We start from the raw sequence: 16,492 nt of genomic DNA on the forward strand, positions 1-16,492 counted from the left end.
CTGTTCCCACATGCTTCAAGAGGTAACAACATCTCAACCCCGCTGATCCTCAACACTGGGGTGCGTTCTGAGCCCTCTCCTGTACTCCCTGATTGAGTTGGAGGCGTGCATGGCTTTCTGCGTGGGCTGTTCACCCACGCAGAAAGCCATACACGCCTCCAACTCAATCATCAAGTTTGCGGACGACACTACAGAGGTAGGCTTGATTACCAACAACGACGAGACGGCCTACAGGGAGGAGGTGAGGGCCCTCGGAGTGTGGTGTCAGGAAAATAACCTCACACTCAACGTCAACAAAACAAAGGAGATGATTGTGGACTTCGGGAAACAGCAGAGGGAGCACCCCCCTATCCACATCGATGGGACAGTAGTGGAGAGGGTAGTAAGTTTTAAGTTCCTCGGCGTACACATCACGGACAAACTGAATTGGTCCACCCACACCGACAGTGTCGTGAAGAAGGCGCAGCAGCGCCTCTTCAACCTCAGGAGGCTGAAGAAATTTGGCTTGTCACCAAAAGCACTCACAAACTTCTACAGATGCACAATCGAGAGCATCCTATCGGGCTGTATCACCGCCTGGTACGGCAACTGCTCCGCCTACAACCGTAAGGCTCTCCAGAGGGTAGGGAGGTCTGCACAACGCATCACTGGGGGCAAACTACCTGCCCTCCAGGACACCTACACCACCCGATGTCACAGGAAGGCCATAAAGATCATCAAGGACAACAACCACCCGAGCCACTGTCTGTTCACCCCGCTATCATCCAGAAGGCGAGGTCAGTACAGGTGCATCAAAGCAGGGACCGAGAGATTGAAAAACAGCTTCTATCTCAAGGCCATCAGGCTGCTAAACAGCCACCACTAACATTGAGTGGCTGCTGCCAACATACTGACTCAACTCCAGCCACTTCAATAATGGAATTGATGGAAATTGATGTAAGCCACTTTAAACAATGCTACTTAATATAATGTTTACATACCTTACATTACTCATCTCATATGTATATACTGTACTCGATACCATCGACTGCATCTTGCCTATGCCGTTCTGTACCATCACTCATTCATGTACATATTCTTTATTCCGTTACACTTGTGTGTATAAGGTAGTAGTTTTGGAATTGTTTGGTTAGATTACTCGTTGATTATTACTGCATTGTCGGAACTAGAAGCACAAGCATTTCGCTACACTCGCATTAACATCTGCTAACCATGTGTATGTGACAAATACATTTGATTTGATTTTTGATTTGATTTGGAAATGCAAATCGATCCCAGAATAACAGCAAAGGACCTTGTGAAGATGCTGAAGGAAACCGGTACAAAAGTGTCTATATCCACAGTAAAACAAGTCCTATATCAACATAACCTGAATTGCCACTCAGCAAGGAAGAAGCCACTGCTCCAAAACCGATATAAAAAAGCAGAAATGTCCTCTGGTCTGATGAAACAAAAATAGTGTTTGGCCATAATGACCATCGTCATGTTTGGAGGAAAAAGGGGGATGCTTGCAAGCCGAAGAACACCATCCCAACCGTGAAGCACGGGAGTGGCAGCATCATGTTGTGTGCACTTCACTGGTGCACTTCACAAAATAGGTGGCATCATGAGGCAGGAAAATTATTTGGATACACTGAGGGAAAAAAGTATTTGATCCCCTGCTGATTTTGTACGTTTAACCACTGACAAAGAAATGATCAGTCTATAAGTTTAATGGTAGCTTTATTTGAGCAGTGAGAGACAGAATAACAACAACAAAGTCCCCCCAAAAATTATAAATTTATTTGCATTTTAATAAGGGAAATAAGTATTTGACCTCCTCTCAATCAGAAAGATTTCTGGCTCCCAGGTGTCTTTTATACAGGTAACGAGCTGAGATTAGGAGCACACTCTTAAAGGGAGTGCTCCTAATCTCAGTTTGTTACCTGTAAAAGACACCTGTCCACAGAAGCAATCAATCAATCAGATTCCAAACTCTCCACCATGGCCAAGACCAAAGAGCTCTCCAATGATGTCAGCGACAAGATTGTAGACCTACACAAGGCTGGAATGGGCTACAAGACCATCGCCAAGCAGCTTGGTGAGAAGGTGACAACAGTTGGTGCGATTATTCGCAAATGGAAGAAACACAAAAGAACTGTCAATCTCCCTCGACCTGGGGCTCCATGGAAGATGATCATGCAATGAGACCGGTGAGGAATCAGCCCAGAACTACACAGGAGGATCTTGTCAACGATCTCAAGGCAGCTGGGACCATAGTCACCAAGAAAACAATTGGTAACACACTACGCCGCGAAGGACTAAAATCCTGCATCGCCCACAAGGCCCCCCTGCTCAAGAAAGCACATATACATGCTTGTCTGAAGTTTGCCAATGAACATCTGAATTATTCAGAAGACAACTGGGTGAAAGTGTTGTGGTCAGATGAGACCAAAATGGAGCTCTTTGGCATCAACCCAACTCGCCGTGTTTGGCGGAGGAGGAATGCTGCCTATGACCCCAAGGACACCATCCTCACCATCAAACATGGAGGTGGAAACATTATGCTTTGGGGGTGTTTTTCTGCTAAGGGCACAGGACAACTTCACCGCATCAAAGGGACGATGGACGGGGCCATGTACCGTCAAATCTTGGGTGAGAACCTCCTTCCCCCAGCCAGGGCATTGAAAATGGGTTGTGGATGGGTATTCCAGCATGACAATGACCCCAAACACACGGCCAAGGCAACAAAGGAGTGGCTCAAGAGGAAGCACATTAAGGTCCTGGAGTGGCCTAGCCAGTCTCCAGACCTTAATCCCATAGAAGATCTGTGGAGGGAGTTGAAGGTTTGAGTTGCCAAACGTCAGCCTCGAAACCTTAATGACTTGTAGAAGATCTGCAAAGAGGACTGAGATAAACTCCCTCCTGAGATGTGTGCAAACCTGGTGGCCCACTACAAGAAACGTCTGATCTCTGTGATTGCCAAAAGGGTTTTGCCACCAAGTACTAAGTCATGTTTTGCAGAGGGGTCAAATAATTATTTCCCTAATTAAAATGCAAATCAATTTATAACATTTTTGACATGCGTTTTCTGGATTTTTTCGCCTCACTGTATATTGAAGCACCATCTCAAGACATCAGTCTGGAAGTTAAAGCTTGGTCTCAAATGGGTCTTCTAAATGGACGACGACCCCAAGCAAACTTCCAAAGTTGTGGCTTAAGGACAACAAAGTCAAGGTATTGGAGTGGCCATCACAAAACCCTGACCTCAATCCTATAGAAAATTTGTGGGCAGATCTGAAAAAGCATGTGCGAGCAAGGAGGCCTACAAACCTGACTTCGTTACACCAGCTCTGTCAGGAGGAATGGGCCAAAATTCACCCAACTTATTGTGGGAACCTTGTGGAATGCTACCCGAAACGTTTGTCCCCAAGTTAAATAATTTAAAGGCACTGCTACCAAATACTAATTGAGTGTATGTACACTTCTGAACCACTGGGAATGTGATGAATGAAATAAAAGCTGAAATAAATGTCACATTCTTAAAATAAAGTGGTGTTCCTAACTGACCTAATATGGGAAATTTGTACTAGGATTAAATGTTGTGAATTGTGAACAACTGAGTTTAAATGTATTTGGCTTAGGTGTATGTAAACTTTCAACTTCAAATGTAGACGGCTATGAATAATAAAGATGTGAACTCTCTTGGTAGATATTGTGGTCTGCAGCTTATGATAAGGTACTCTACCTCAGGCGAGCAATACCTCAAGATTTCTTTAATATTAGACATCGCGCACCAGCTGTTATTGACAAAAAGACACACACCCCCACCCCTCGTCTTACCAGAGGTAGCGTCTCTGTTCTGCCGGTGAAAATCCCGCTAGCTCTATATTGTCCGTATCTTCATTCAGCCACGTCTCGGTGAAACATAAGATGTTACAGTTTTTAATGTCCCGTTGGTAGGATAATCTTCATCGTAGGTCATCAATAATATTGTCCAATGATTGCACGTTAGCAAGAAGAATGGAAGGCATTGGGAGTTTACTTGCTCACCTCCGGATTCTCAGAAGGATCCCCGATCTACGTCCCCTTTTCCATCGTCTTTTCTTCACTCAAAAGGCGTGTATCTGGGCCTGTTCCAGTGAAAGTACGATATCCTTCTCATCGGAATCGTTAAAGGAAAAAGTTTCTTCCAGTCCGCGGTGAGTAATCGCTGTTCTGATGTCCAGAAGTCATTTTTGGTCAAAAGAAACAGTAGCAGCAACATTATGTACACAATAAGTTTAAAAAATAAGTTACACAAAACACATAAAAAAACACACAAAAGCACAATTGTTTGGGAGAATGTAAAATGTCAACCATGTACTTCCGCGCCATTTTCCACTGATGGTCTTTGGTAGTAATAGTCCAAAATCAAGCTTTTACGTCTAGAATTGTGATTTGAATTGAAGGTTTTGATGTTGAGGTTGAGTATTCTGTATAAGTCCTTGCTTAAAAAATCCATGTTTATCTAGATTTATCCAACTCTAATTCTATATTTTTTCTGTATCTCTCTGTTCTCTCGCATGTGCTCTCTCTCGCACGCTCTCTGTCTCAAATTCAGATTGCTTTATTGGCATGAAATCCAATTAGTAGATATTCCCAAAGCAGTACAGTGGTGCGGCATTTCAGTAAATACTGTTCAATGTGATGAGGATAATGAAATACACTTCATTTTAGTTGTAATAATAACTTTTGGATAAATAGTACATACAGGATAATCATGTATACAACACTACTGATGTTGCATTGTGTAATCTTCGGTCAAAACATTTAATTAGATAAAAAATAAAATGATAAAAAACAAATAGAAAGAGTATGTCTGATAAATAATCGACAACATGTACATGGATGATGGTTCCACTATGTATTAACAATAAGTTATATACAATGTAAATAATTCAGCAAATTAATGTTCACAAGATGTCCCTCAGACTATGGCAATCATATACAGTTGAAGTCCGAGGTTTACATACACCTTAGCCAAATTATCTTCCTGACTGATGTCTTGAGATGTTGCTTCAATATATCCACATAATTTCCCTACCTCATGATGCCATCTATTTTGCGAAGTGCACCAGTCTCTCCTGCAGCAAAGCACTCCCACAACATGATGCTGCCACCCCCGTGCTTCACGGTTGGGATGATGTTCTGCTTGCAAGCCTCCCCCTTTTTCCTCCAAACATAACGATGGTCATTATGGCCAAACAGTTCTATTTTTGTTTCATCTCCAAAACAGTACAATCTTTGTCCCCATGTGCAGTTGCAAACCGTAGTCTGGCTTTTTTATATCGGTTTTGGAGCAGTGGCTTCTTCCTTGCTGAGCGGCCTTTCAGGTTATGTCATTATAGGACTAGTTTTTGTCACGACTTCTACCGAAGGTAACTCCTCTCCCTGTCCGGGCGGCGCTCGGCGGTCGGCGTCGCCGGTTTACTAGCCGCCACCGATCCCTTCTTCCTTTTCTGTTTGTTTTTGTCTGTAATTTTTTTCACACCATTTGCATTTATTTCTGTGGGTATATAGGGTACCTGTTGCCTGCCTTAGTTCGTGCGGGATTAGACGTGTGTGTATTGCGCTCGATTGTATTTGATGTTTGTTGTTTTCACTATTACGCACGTGTGTGGTCCTTCTGTAGCTCAGTTGGTAGAGCATGGCGCTTGTAACGCCAGGGTAGTGGGTTCGAGCCCCAGGACCACCCATACGTAGAATGTATGCACACATAAGTCGCTTTGGATAAAAGCGTCTGCTAAATGGCATATATATATATATATATGTAAAGTGTCGGAACTGTGTTTGTTCCTCCGTGCGTTTCCACGAGTATTCGAGAGCATCGTCTTTGGATTTTCGTCTGCCATTTTTGTATTGGTGGACTATATTTCATGCGCCTGACTCCTACACCTCTCACCGAGACACACGTTATCACAGTTTTACAGTGGATATAGATACTTTTGTACCTGTTTCCTCCAGCACCTTCACAAGGTCCTTTGCTGTTATTCTGGGATTGATTTGCACTTTTCGAACCAAAGTACGTTCATCTCTAGGAGACAGAACACATCTCCTTCCTGAGTGGTATGACAGCTGCGTGGTCCCATGGTGTTTATACTTGCGTACTATTGTTTGTACAGATGAACGTGGTACCTTCAGGCATTTGGAAATTGCTCCCAAGGATGAACCAGACTTGTGGAGGTCTACAATTTTTTTTCTGAGGTCTTGGCTGATTTCTTTTGATTTGCCCACGGTGTCAAGCAAAGAGGCACTGAGTCTGAAGGTAGGCCTTGAAATACATCCACAGGTACACCTCCAATTGACTCAGATTATGTCAGAAGCTTCTAAAGCTATGCCATCATTTTCTGGAATTTCCAAGCTGTTTAAAGGCACAGTCAACTTAGTGTATGTAAACTTCTGACCCACTGGAATTGTGATACAGTGAATTATAAGTGAAATAATCTGTTTGTAAACAATTGTTGGAAAAATTACTTGTGTCACGCACAAAGTAATTGTCCTCACCGACATTTCAAAACTATAGTTTGTTAAATAGAAATTTGTGGAGTGGTTGGAAAATGAGTTTTAATGACTCCAACCTAAGTGCATGTAAACTTCCGACTTCAACTGTACATATGATATTTGCAGTTTCTCCCTCACCCAGAATATTTCCCAGCTTTATGTCATTAGTAAATGCACAGTAGATGGGAATTGATTGAGATATTTTCTTTAAAAAGATGATCTTATTTGGGGGTATTTCTCACAGTAGAGGAAATGGTGCATCTCTGTCTCTAACTCCCCTGTCGTGCAGTGACCACATAGACGCTCCTCTTTGCGTAGCCATGTCTTTTTGTGTCACCCCCTTTTCTATAGCCAATTGGTGGTCGCTGAGCCTGTATTTGGTTGGGGTCTGTCTCTGTTTTGTAGCTCTGACAGTAGAGATATTCTTACAATTTTTATTGTCTTTTGAGGGCCAAACAGCAATTTAGTTTATTGTGTGTTTTTCTTTTCCCAATTTGTCAAAAAGGTTTTCATTTCTCTAACAGTTTGATTGATTTCTCTGTATGTTTGAATAATAGGGTTGTTTAGTGTTTTTAACGGTTGGCATTCACAGTTCAGCTCTTTGGTTTCAAGTATTTTGAATTCTAAGGATGTTTTTCGGGCTTAATTTCAAATGATGCCAAAATCTTTAAAGGGAATCTTCCGAGTTCCACTCTGTAGGCATTATTCGGTACTTTCTTTTGGATATTTAGGGCAATTATGCAGAATTCTGTATAAACCTCGCTTCCATATAGTGCAATTAGTAAAATTACACTTGAGTATTTTGCACCAGGTTTGGGTAGGAGTATATCTTTTTTTAAATTGTATTGTTAAGGAGTAAAATGCTTTGCGGGCTTTTTCTTTTAGTGCATTCTCTGCCAGACCAAATCCAACAGAGGCACTGATTTTTATTCCCAGGGCATGTTTAACCATGGTATTTCCTCATTTGAGTGTCTACTGCTCTGATTCCTGGCCTTTTTCTGGAAAATCAAGACTTTGGTTTTCTGAAAGTTGATGTTGTATTCCCAAAGAATGTTAAGTTGTTCCTGTAGACCTTGTTCTGTTGGTGACAGTAGGACAAGGTAATCTCCTCTCTCTGTGGTTCTCTCTCTCTGTGGCTTACTCTCTCTCTCACTTGGTAGCGCTCCATCTCTCTGTGGCTCTCGCTCTTTCTCTCTCTGTGGCTCTCGCTCTTTCTCTCTCTGTGGCTTTCTCTGCCTCTCAGAGCAGAGGAGGTGGGGGGCTGCTGCGGTCCATAGCCTGTGTGTCTACTACAGTCCAGACAGGGGTCTGCGTCCAGAGCTTGGATCTCGACAGGGGTCTTGTCACACACACACACACACACACACACACACACACACACACACACACACACACACACACACACACACACACACAGCTGTTTAAAGCCCAGCAGATGTTTAGTTCTGTTGTGTTTTCTCACTTTGATCTGGACTGGAAGACTCCATTTCCAGCCTACATTGTGGTGGGTAGAGAAAAAATTGTCTTGGCAGAGATAGATGAGAGGGCTGTGGTTGGCTGCACCCCGGCTGTTTCACAAATGTAATATGGAGACAAAAAGAGAAATGTTCCCTTTTACCCTCGTTACGGTCTCAGTGATTTTCTAAAGTGGTAGAGTGAGCGAATGTTGGAGGATCTGTACTAGGGACATTCTGAATCAGATAATTCTACTTCTGTTTTCTGGAGAATAAATTTTCACCAGTGCAGTATTTTCAAAGTGTATGTGTGACTCACTTCACATTTTCTCTCTGAGACACACTGCTGTGATTGGCTTCACATCACCCACTCACACTGGTCTTTCTCACTATTTGTTTCTCCTTCCTTGTTGCTCACTCGCTCTCGGACTCACTTTTCTAATTGCTCTTTCTTTCGCTCTCTCCATTCTCATACACATTCACATGTAATCAAACAATCCCCCTCTCTCTCCCTCTCTGTCTCTGCCCCTGCTCCCACGCCATGTTATCTGCAGTTTGGCAGCACTTGCCAAGGTGACTGGAACATGGTTTATGTGGAGGAGTCATTGACAGACACACAGTGTGGTGGCACGGCTATCCTGGCACCACACTGAAGAGGCAGTGTGGCACAGAGTGGCACAGACCAGTAACCACACACCAATTCCCTCCTGATAGGATCCAGCTACAGCTTACAGACACAGGGGCACACTGGAGGGGGTTCACACCTGGCATGGAATAAAGCAAGGAATTACTGTCTTTGATATTAAAATGGACATACCTGTACCATAGAACATAACCTATCATTTGCAATTCATGAGTTCAGTTTCAATTAATCTCTAGCAAAGCTTACACAGTGTATTGGTGTATAATTTGCTTTGTTTGGTTTATTAGATTGGATGAATATAGTTAATAAACAGCCAGAGGTGTTGTAGGTACAGTTGATTGCAGCATATAGTCTAAAGGGTTCTTCTGGACCTCATGAAATATTGATTGATATCCACTTCCTTCCTGGTCAGCAACACCCAATCAGCAGTCCTCTGCACTCTACTGTGTCCTCATCTTACCTCCACACATTTCCGAGACCAGCTGACTCCCATCCATTATTAATGACCGGAGTCTAAGTGAAAAACACCCCCCAAAGTATCCATTTACACCCATTTCCAAAAATATCTGAAAACAGGATGTCGGAAGCAAATTGGATAAATAATTTGGATTAAGAAGAGAGGTGTTTTTTTGCAGAGAAACAAGCTAAACGTTTAGCGCTGTGCAGTACAACAAAGCAAACACTGAATTGTTGTTGTGAACATGTGTTTTCAACAGACACTCTCAGATTGTCAAAGCGATATGAGACAAACATCTTCTATGTTTCAGGTTGGGTGAAACAAGACAGTCTTCCAACACCCACAGCATACTACATATAATTAAGTGCCTTCAGAAGTTGTTCATACCCCTTGAAATGTTTTGTTGTGTTATAGCCCAAATTCAAAATCAATTAGATATGTTTTTCTCACCCATCTACACACAATGCCCCATAATTACAAAGTGAAAACATGCTTGTAGACATTTTAGCAAATGTATTGATAATGAAATAGAGAAATATCCAATTTACATAAGGATTCACACCCCTGAGTCAATACTTTGTAGAAGCACCTTTGGCAGCTTCTGTTGATCATTGCTAAATAACCATTTTCAGGTTTTGCCATAGATTTTTTAAAAAGTAGATTTAAGTCAAAACTGTAACTTATCCACTCAGGAACATTCACTGTCTTCTTGGTAAGCTACTCTAGTGTAGATTTGGCTGTTTTAGTGTTTTAGGTTATTGTTCTGTTGAAAGGTTAATTAATCTCCCAGTGTATTGAGGAAATCAGACTGAACCAGGTTATCCTTTAGGATTTTGCCTGTGTTTAGCTCCATTCTGTTTATTTTTTTATACTGAAAAACTCCCCAGTCATTAACGATTACAAGCATACCCATAACATGATACAGCCACTACTATGCTTGAAAATATGGAGAGTGGTACTCAGTAATGTGTAGTATTTTATTTGCCCCAAACATAACGCTTTGTATTCAGGACAGAAAGGTAATTGCATTGCCACATTTTTTTGTTGCAGTATTACTTTAGTGCCTTGTTGCAAACCGGATATTTTTTTTATATATATATTTTCTTCTGTACAGGCTTCCTTCTTTTCACTCTGTAATTTAGGTTAGTATTGTAGAGTAACTACAATGCTGTTTTCTCCTATCACGGCCATTAAACTCTAACTGTTTCAAAGTCACCATTGGCCTCATGGTGAAATCCTTGAGTGGTTTCTTTCCTCCCCAGCAACTTAGTTAGGAAGGATGCCTGTATCTTTGTAGTGACAAGGTGTAATGATACACCATCCAAAGTGTAATCAATAACTTCAATATGCTCAAAGGGATGTTGAACGTCTTCTTTTTTCACCATCATCTACCAAAAGGTGCCCTGCTTTGCGAGGCATTGGAAAACCTCCCTGGTCTTTGTGGTTGAATCTGTGTTTGAAATACACTGCTCAACTAAGGGACCTTCCAGGTAATTGTGTGTGTGGGGCATGCAAAACACCGTTATTGCATACAGATTGAGTGCATACAACCTATTTTGTGACTTGTTATGCAAATGTTTTAGGGTTGCTATTATTTAGGCTTGCTATATCAAAGGGGTTAAATACTTATTGCCTCAAGACATTTCTCATTTTTAATTAATTTGCAAGAATGTAAAATAAAAAAACATAATTCCGCTTTGACATTATGGGGTATAGTGTGTAGGTCAGTGACCAATACATCTCAATTTAATCTATTTTACATTAAATTAAAACGCCAAATGGGAGTGAATACAATGTACAGTGCGCCTTCAGAAAGAATTTAAAACACAGATTCAACCACAAAGACCAGGGAAGCACCTATTGGTTGATTTTTAAACCAAACGTTGAATATCTCTTTGGGTGTGGTGAAGTTATGAATTACACTTTGGATGGTGTATCAATACACCCAGTCACTACAAGGATACAGGCCTCCTTCCTAATTCAGTTGCCGGAGAGGAAGGAAACCACTCAGGGATTTCACCATGAGTGCCAATGGTGACTCTAAAACAGTTACAGAGTTTAATGATTGTGAAAGGAGAAAACAGCAACAGCAACATTGTTGGTGCTCCACAATACTAAACTAATTGACAGAGTGAAAAGAAGGAAGTCTTTAGAGAATAAACAATATTCCAAAACATGCATCCTGTTTGCAACAAGTCACGAAAGTAATACTGTAAAAGAAATTGGCAAAGCAATTAACTTTTTCCCTGAATAGAAAGTGTTATGTTTGGGAAAAATCCAATACAACACATTACTGAGTACAACTCTTCATATTTTCAAGCATAGTAGTGGCTGCCTCATGTTATGGGTATGCTTGTAATAGTTTAGGACAGGGGAGTTTTTCAGGATAAAAAATAAACAGAATAGAGCTAAGCACAGGCAAAATCCTAGAGGAAAACCTGATTCCGTCTGCTTTTCACCAGACACTGAAAGATGAATTCACCTTTCAGCAGGACAATAATCCAAAACACAAGGTCAAATCTACACCGGAGCTGTTTACCAAGATGACATTGAATGCTCCTGAGTGGCCTAATTACAGTTTTGACTTAAATCAGCTTTAAAATCTATGGCAAGACTTGAAAATGGCTATCTAGCAATGATCAACAACCAACTTGACAGATCTTGAAGAATTTCAAAAAGAATAAAAAAAGAATGTGCAAATATTATACAACCCAGGCGTGCAAAGCTCTTAGAGACTTACCTAGAAAGACAGCTGTAATCGCTGCCAAAGGTGAATCTAACATATATTGACTCAGGGGTGTGAATAATTGCATAAATTAGATATTTCTATATTTCATTTTCAATAAATGTGGAAAAATGTGTTTTCACTTTGTCATCATGGTGTGTTGTGTAGATGGGTGAGGCAAAACAATCGATTTAATCCATGTTGAATTAAGGCTGTAACACAACAACATGTGGAATAAAGGGTATGAATCATTTCTGAAGGCACTGAATGACCTAGTATGGACCATAGCCAGAGAGACTATCCTTTTCCTCACCACTGTCTTCTCCTGTTGTTTCCAGGTACGAGCCTGACGATGATCCCCCGAGCACAGACCTTCCCCAGCTTCCTCTCTGAACAGACAGAAGAAGAGCAGTCCTCTCAGCACCAGGAAGAGGCACTTTCCCCCTCCAGTGGCTATGGCTCAAACTGCAACCAGGGGATGCTCCAATGACAAGCACTTACAGGACAAACCTGGACATTCCAACACTTTAGAAGGCTGTAGAAATATGTATAGGAACATGTATAATATGGCATTGTATGTTAATAAATTATGACGAGTGTTAATTGTAGAGCGGTACATATATATATATTATCCTAGACTTTTTTGTACCCGTTGTGAGACAACATAGGCTAAAACAATTGCACCAAAAATATTTCTCTTGTAGTTTTCAAAAGGGAGACATACTGTACGTGTCATAGTGTTTGCGAGTACTTTGGGTCCTTTCACTGTAAAGTCCCTTGTTGGTTTAGCCTTTTTTTCAAACTGCATATCATTCATTCTGAAATGTCTAAAGTTTATGCAGATTGCAAAGCAATGCTGAAAGGGGCTGTGTTTGTAAGTTAATGTCTTGTGACTGAAGGTCCAGAAAATTGGAATGTGTTTTTCATCCTTTAATTTTCCCCACACTGATGTTCTGACACCTGCTGGGGCCCATTCATTAGGGAAAACTTGTAACGTTCGGAAATATTTGTGGGCTTTTTAGTTTACCTGCAACAAGCACCACGTTCCTCCATTCCAAATGGTTTGCCTGTTCACGAGTACAGGTCTGAGATAGACGCTGCAGACAACATATTTAAAAATCTATACAAATCATCCCAACTTCCAAACGTATGAACAAAACCATACAATGAAAATATTAACAAATCTGCCTAGCACCTATAGGCTATATCTAAGTCCAACTTGACTAGGACCTACAGTATAGACTATAGCCTATTTAAGGCTGACCCTTGTGAACAAGCAGTTTATTTGGCTTCTGTCTGGAGCACTCAGACTGTGACCATGCTTGGTCTGACTATTGATGTTTTCCAGACCTCTCGCCCTGTCCTCCAGCCACAGTATGAAGTGCCTTCTGACGCATGCAGACTGCAGAGTGTGACACTACTGTACCAGACACACACAGGCTTAATCTCTGGCCCTGGTCCGGGTCTGTCATTATTCTAGTATATCTATGCCCTCGGCTCCTCTTAGGTGCAAGACATTCTGAAAATAGTCTTGTCCAATTTAAACAAAAAAATACTTGTCGTCTGTCATTATCTGAGAAAAGATATGATCCACAAATTCACAGATCGTACAAACACAGAGTCAATGTTCACAAGAAAAGACAATCAGTTTGAGGTATAGGGATGAGCAAATCAGTCGAAACACTGTTATCCTTTTGAGCTACTCCCTTTCTTTGTTGTGTGAATTATTTTGGTCAACGTTTGAATATTTGTTTTCGTAGGAGATAGATTTGTTTATATGGAATCCCAGAAACATCCAGGGCACATTATAAAATAATTTCCATGAATATCATATGTTTAGATCTCACAGTTACACACAATTTGCTGTTTGTTATAAGTGAATCAATTTAACCTGAACATGGGTTGGATTAACAAAGAAAGTGCCCTTCTACTAAAGGTTCTCAGTATCTATCTGATACAATGATAACTGGGTGAAACTCACTACTGCACAGCTGTGTTTAATGTAATTAATCCATCTCTACTATTTTACACAACTGTAAAGGGAGAAAGTAGTTCCATTTTGTTTGTGATGAGTGTTTATACAGTTGTGGTAGGGAGAGAAAGTAGTTGTGATTTGTTTGGAGTATTTATACAACTGTGGTAATGAGAGAAAGTAGTACCAGGTAGTTCTGTGACATTCATTATTTGTTGTTTTCCACTTTACATGTCTTTCTCACACTGTTTATGTCACCCACATCTTGTTTGAATATAGTATAGAAATAGACAGTAGACGTTTTCTGTCTTCAATGGTACATTACCAGTGGTGGGAAAAGTGCCCATTGTCATACTTGAGTAAAAGTAAAGATATCTTAATAGAACACTTCTCAAAAGTGAGTCACCCAGATAAAATTCTACTTTAGTAAAAGTCCAAAAGTATTTGGTTAACTATACTTAAGTATCAAGAGTAAATGTAATTGCTAACATTTACATAAGTATACAAAAAGGCAAAAGTATAAATAATTTCATATTCCTTGTACTAAGCAAACCAGATTGCATCATTTTCTTGTTTTTTAAATGTATGGATAGCCAGGAGCACACTCCAACATCATTTACAAACGAAGCATGTGTGTTTAGTGAGTCCGCCAGATAAGAGGCAGTAGGGATGTTCTCTTGATACGTGTGTGAAATTGACCATTTTCCTGTCCTGCTAACCATTCAAAATATAACGAGTACTTTTGGGTGTCAGGCAACTAGTATGGATTAAAGAGTACTGTATTTTCTTAAGGACTGTAGTGAAGTAAAAGTAAAAGTTGTAAAAGTAAAGTTACCCCCAAAAAAACAGACTTAAGTAGTACTTTAAAGTATTTTTACTTAAAGTACTTAACACCACTGTACGTTATACAATGGTAATGTTCCTACAGTACCACCTCAATGTTAGTTTGATGTTTGTGTCTAAATAGTCACACACTACATTCTTTGTGTTTTGCCACTGTCATAATATTTGTTGATACCACTTTTTAATACAGTGGGGAGAACAAGAATTTGATACACTGCCGATTTTGCAGGTTTTCCTACTTACAAAGCATGTAGAGGTCTGAAATTACACTTCAAGTACACTTCAACTGTGAGAGACGGAATCAAAAAACAAAAATCCAGAAAATCACATTGTATGATTTGTAAGTAATGAATTTTTATTGCAAATACATAAGTATTTGATACATCACAAAAGTAGAACTTAATATTTGGTACAGAAACCTTTATTTGCAATTACAGAGATCATACATTTCCTGTAGTTCTTGACCAGGTTTGCACACACTGCAGCAGGGATTTTGGCCCACTCCTCCATACAGATCTTCTCCAGATGCTTCACGTTTCGGGGCTGTCGCTGGGCAATACGGACTTTCAGCTCCCTCCAAAGATTTTCTATTGGGTTCAGGTCTAGAGACTGGCTAGGCTACTCCAGGACCTTGAGATGCTTCTTACGGAGCCACTCCTTAGTTGCCCTGGCTGTGTGTTTCGGGTCGTTGTCATGCTGGAAGACCCATACACGACCCATCTTCAATGCTCTTACTGAGGGAAGGAGGTTGTTGGCCAAGATCTTACGATACATGGTCCCATCCATCCTCCCCTCAATATGGTGCAGTCGTCCTGTCTCCTTTGCAGAAAAGCATCCCCAAAGAATGATGTTTCCACCTCCATGCTTCACAGTTGGGATGGTGTCCTTGGGGTTGTACTCATCCTTCTTCTTCCTCCAAACACGGCGAGTGGAGTTTAGACCAAAAAGCTCTATTTTCCTCTCATCAGACCACATTACCTTTTCCCATTCCTCCTCTGGATCATCCAGATGGTCATTGGCAAACTTCAGACGGGCCTGGACATGCGCTGGCTTGAGCAGGGGGACCTTGCGTGCGCTGCAGGATTTTAATCCATGACGGCATAGTATGTTACTAATGGTTTTCTTTGAGACTGTGGTCCCAGCTCTCTTCAGGTCATTGACCAGGTCCTGCAGTGTAGTTCTGGGCTGATCCCTCATGATCATTGATGCCCCACGAGATGAGATCTTGCATGGAGCCCCAGACCGAGGGTGATTGACCATCATCTTGAACTTCTTCCATTTTCTAATAATTGCACCAACAGTTGTTGCCTTCTCACCAAGCTGCTTGCCTATTGTCCTGTAGCCCATCCCAGCCTTGTGCAGGTCTACAATTTTATCCCTGATGTCCTTACACAGCTCTCTGGTCTTGGCCATTGTGGAGAGGTTGGAGTCTGTTTGATTGAGTGTGTGGACAGGTCTCTTTTATACAGGTAACGAGTTCAAACAGGTGCAGTTAATACAGGTAATGAGAGGAGAACAGGAGGGCTTCTTAAAGAAAAACTAACAGGTCTGTGAGAGCCGGAATTCTTACTGGTTGGTAGGTGATCAAATACTTATGTCATGCAATAAAATGCAAATTAATTACTTAAAAATTATACAATGTGATTTTCTGGATTTTTGTTTTAGATTCAATCTCTCACAGTTGAAGTGTACCTATGATAAAAAAAAATTACAGACCTCTACATGCTTTGTAAGTAGGAAAACCTGCAAAATCGGCAGTGTATCAAATACTTGTTCTCCCCACTGTACATTGAGTGTAGGATTATATTGTTCACTCACTAAATGTATATATGTAATGTTTTTTTGATGAAAGAGAATAAATTGAATGTACATGTTG

At 40.9% G+C, this 16,492-nt stretch overlaps 1 protein-coding gene across 1 annotated transcript in view; it reads left to right on the forward strand.

Moving 5' to 3' along the window:
* Nucleotides 1–16,491, forward strand: part of dok6 (docking protein 6) — a 97,103-nt gene extending 80,612 nt beyond the window's left edge. Inside the window, exon 8 of the mRNA XM_052483476.1 lies at nucleotides 12,140–16,491. Within this exon, the coding sequence (XP_052339436.1) occupies nucleotides 12,140–12,291 (152 nt within the window). The 3' untranslated portion in view covers nucleotides 12,292–16,491. The remainder of the gene's footprint in view (nucleotides 1–12,139) is intronic.
* The last annotated feature ends 1 nt before the right edge of the window (nucleotide 16,492 follows it).

This window comes from Oncorhynchus keta, chromosome 28, assembly GCF_023373465.1.
Source record: "Oncorhynchus keta strain PuntledgeMale-10-30-2019 chromosome 28, Oket_V2, whole genome shotgun sequence".
Lineage (NCBI taxonomy): Eukaryota > Metazoa > Chordata > Actinopteri > Salmoniformes > Salmonidae > Oncorhynchus > Oncorhynchus keta.